Genomic DNA, 4,303 nt, shown 5'->3' on the forward strand with positions numbered 1-4,303 from the left:
GGGCAGTTTTGCCCCATATCTTGGATTTTAGGGACATTTTAACTACGCTCTATAGGCTCCATAACGCAGAGTTGTTGCCCTGCATCATATTTGTAATCAATAAACTGTATTAAATGTCAGATCACCCCCATAGTTGATGCTAAATCAATTTTCTCTTTAGCAGATCACGTTATGATGCCACTCTAACAGAAGCAGGTCCTCCAGCACGTTACCAACTGAACACAGAAAGAAAATATATTGATGGGATGAACAAAAAGGTCAGACGATGGACATATGGAAGAAGAGACAGAAACAAGCAGAACAAAGTCATACTGATGGTGGGAGAAACCGGTGCTGTGAAAACCACCCTCATCAACACCATGATCAACTACTTACTGGGAGTGAAGTTTGAGGATGAAGAGTTTTACCAAATCACAGAAGAAGAAAAACATGAAGATCAAACACAATCCCAGACATCTACGATCACTGTTTATGAGGTGTTTGTTGAAGAAAACCCAACATCTCTGACCATCATTGACACTCCAGGATACGCAGACACTGAAGGATACGAGAAAGACCGAGATATTTCTGAGTATCTGATCAGATTATTCTCAGATGAGGATGGGATTCATTATATTGATGCAGTGTGTTTTGTGATGAAGGCGTCTCAGAATCGAATCTCTGGAAAAGAGCTTTACATATTTCACTCAGTTCTGTCTCTGTTTGGTAGAGATATAGAGAACAACATAGTATTTCTGGTCACACATTCGGATGGACGACATCCAAGAGATGCTCTCAGTGCCATTAAGAAAGCCCAGATTCCCTGCAGAAGAGATGGGAAAAAACAACCTGTTCATTTCTTATTCAACAACCAGCAGAAAGAGAAGAGAGACAATCTGTCTGAGAGTGTTTTGAATTCCGCCTGGGAAATGGGAGACGAAAGCATGAATGAGTTTTTGACACTGCTGGAAGAAAATAACAGAAAAAGTCTTCAGATGACATTAGATGTTCTGAAAGAGCGAAGAAGACTTGAGGCCTGTGTCTCTAATCTGAAGGAGCGAATCACTGAGGAGGAGTTAAAAACTGAAGAACTGACTGGGATTCAGGAAGCCATTAAAGAGCAAAGAGACAAGATTCAGAAATGTGAAAACTTTCAGTTTACAGTCAGAACCTCTGTCAAAGAAAAAGTCCCCACAGATGATGAATGGTGGTGGAGCAGAAACCAAACCTGCTGCAATGTGTGTGAGGAAAACTGTCATAAGAAATGCTGGGAAGATCCCTCAAGCTGTGAAGTCATGACAAAAAACCACTGCACTGTGTGTACAGGAAAGTGTCATTACAGTGAACATGTCAGAGAGAATAAAAAATATGTGGTGAAGACAAAGACCATCACGATGACATTTCATGAGCTTAAACTGGAGTATGAACGCACTGGTGAAAAGCCTAAAACCAGCTTTGATAAAAAAATATATGAAACTATTTCAAACGAACATGAAAGAAATATGAAAGAATCTGAGAATAACACAGAAATAGAAGAAAAACTGATTAGTGATCTGGAGAAGATTGCAAATGAAAAGTCCAAACTGCTGCATGAAGCTTATATAATCATTGTGAGTCTGTGTGAGATCGCATTAAAAGCAGACAGCGCTTTCACTCTTCAGCATCTAGATTTCTTGATTCCCAGACTGAAGGAGGAGGGAAACGATGAATGGATGAATAACCTGGAGGATCTGAGGAAAGCTGGAGAAGAACAGAAAAATAAGGGGGCTTTACATCATGTGACGGATTTCACTCGGAAAAAACTGAACCGATTTGACAATCGTGTAGCAGGTAAAAAACAGTAAAATAAATGCTACAAATCTAAAAATACAAGATGAAAAAGCACAACAGATGTAGATACATCAGAGAAAATAATTCACTTACAAAAGTTCCGTTATGACATCACTTAAGATATTTAATTCTCAAAAATGTATTTGTTGCAAAATAAGACAGTATTAGGAATCAAAAGAATGCATTACACTAAATGATCACATTATAGCAAAATATAACAATATATATATATATATATATGTCTGTGTGTGTGTGTGTGTGTGTGTGTGTGTGTCTGTGTCTGTGTCTGTGTCTGTGTGTGTGTGTGTGTGCAGAAATTACACTGAGAGATAATTTCAGCGCTCAGCTGAAATAAAAGCAGCAATGATACCAATGTTTCTATTATGTAACTGATTTACATCCTTGATCCGCCCGAAACACACATTACATTTTGGCAATTATGGCAATGTGTAGACTACACATTTACAGTCATAAATTTCCTTTTTTTTTTTTTTTAAACAGAATTATTTTTAATAGTGTAAAAAGCGCATAAAGTATTATTTGTAAAAGAACCGTTATGTTAATTATGTGTTTTCTTTATAGTTATGAGATAATCTGATGCAAACTGATAATGTATCCAACTTGTGATTCAATTGCAGCTGCAACGGCATCGTCCATTCATCACCGACGCAAAAGCATGGATGAACCTCCCGAAATAATGTGAGAAAACATTGCTGGTGTTTAAACAAAAATTACATTATTATATTATGGTGCAATATTATTAAAATATCTCTTGAACTTAATACACTGCCTGACCAAAAAAAAAAAAAAAAAGTCACTGTTTGCATTTCATTAAGTAAACACTTACAATTTTAGGGTTTAGTCATTTTTTGCAGTGATTAATGTTTCTGGCTTGTTGTATGTTTGGCAACAATTCTTCTAACCGTAACTGATGCCGTGTGTACATCTTCATTTCTTAAACAACCACACTGGAAGACGTGCATGTAGGCTACATATGCCAGAATGACAATGTCAAGATTTATCGAACCCAAAAAAGCGGCCCAAGAAAATATTAGAGTGTGCAACTTTTTTTTGGACAGGCAGTATATCTAGGATAAAGTATCGAAAGTAACATCTGCTTATCAACAAATATGGTTACCGTTAATAAAAACATTTGCATTTGAAATTGTAAAATATATAATTATAAGCTCTTAATATTTATTTTCTCTAGAGCTGGAGTTATTCGTCTCAAAGATGAATTTATTGAACTCTACGAGAAAGATCACCCTCAGCTCCAACAGTGCACAGACAGACTGCATCATATCATCAAAACATTTGAAAACGGTTGCAGATGTGCCACTGAAGGCTCTAGAATTGCTGGATGGATGGGGATAGGTGGAGCTGCTGCTATAGTTGCAGGATTAGCTTTAGCTCCATTTACTGTAGGGGCTTTTTTTGCTGCTGCTGTTGTTGTTCTTGCTTTCGCTGTATGTACATTCATAAGTGCTCGATGTATAAGTGTAAGCTGCAGCTCTGAGAAAAAGCGTCAGATTACACGGTTAAGAAAAGGCATTGAATCTGAACGGAAGGAATTTCAGGATAAAACCACCCCTATGGCTGAAAAGATGAAAGACATTCTTGAGCGTACGGAGAAAATATTGGGAGAGCAAGATGCCATATGGATAGAAGAGGTTGCTGAACTGACTAAGCAGGTGTCTGAAACTATGATTTTAATGTCAGAAGTTTATAGTGGGTTCAGCCTTGTGTTTAACATGATCTCAGCTGAAAATACCAGGACGCTCGATGACATGGACAAACTAGCAGAAACACCCATAGATGAAGAAATAGATGAAAGTGAGATGAACACAAAGGCTGGGGAATTCATTGTTAAAATGAGGAAATTAATTAATCAGTTACAGAACATTGTTAATGAACTTGAGGGAACAAAAGACAAACTAGCAGTTTATTAGGATACAAACTGAAAACGGCTGAGGGAAGTTATTGCTCGATCCATCTGAACGATCAATTCAACTAGTGACCAGCTTCTCATTACAGCTAATAAAGTCAGGTCACCTTTACTTTTGTAGTGCTTTATACAATAGTGATTGTTTCAAAGCAGCTTCACAGTGATAAAGAGGAAAGTAATAGAATCAATGATGTAAACTTAAAAAATGAGGCAAATCCAACAGTCATACTTGTTCTCAATAGTGTCATAATTCAGCTCCAGTCAGTTCAGTGTTGGTTTAAACATTTAATTCAATGTACTACAAGAATTTTTTTTTTTTTTTTTTTTGCTAAATGGAAATTGTATTTTATGAACTGAATAAATTCAAGTGTAAATATACATTGCTATTGATCAGCATTATTGATCCAAAAAAGTAGATATTTTGTTGTTTCTTACTGTTTAGTGAATTTACTAAGCTATATATTGTTTATTATGTACAGTGTATATAATAATGCCTATGCAAATATTTACAATAACTGAAATAAAACATTATATATATATATATATATA

The 4,303-nt window shown here is 36.1% G+C and overlaps 1 protein-coding gene across 1 annotated transcript in view; it reads left to right on the top strand.

Annotated features, from left to right (window-relative positions):
* LOC107574628 (uncharacterized) overlaps positions 1-4,012 on the top strand; it is a 4,182-nt gene extending 170 nt beyond the window's left edge. Inside the window, exons 2-4 of the mRNA XM_016261068.1 lie at positions 164-1,809; positions 2,448-2,508; positions 3,020-4,012. Coding sequence (XP_016116554.1) covers positions 164-1,809; positions 2,448-2,508; positions 3,020-3,758 — 2,446 coding nt within the window. The 3' untranslated portion in view covers positions 3,759-4,012. The remainder of the gene's footprint in view (positions 1-163; positions 1,810-2,447; positions 2,509-3,019) is intronic.
* Positions 4,013-4,303: the final 291 nt, after the last annotated feature.

This window comes from Sinocyclocheilus grahami, unplaced genomic scaffold (genome assembly GCF_001515645.1).
Source record: "Sinocyclocheilus grahami isolate Dianchi unplaced genomic scaffold, SAMN03320097.WGS_v1.1 scaffold2293.1, whole genome shotgun sequence".
NCBI classification, from domain to species: domain Eukaryota; kingdom Metazoa; phylum Chordata; class Actinopteri; order Cypriniformes; family Cyprinidae; genus Sinocyclocheilus; species Sinocyclocheilus grahami.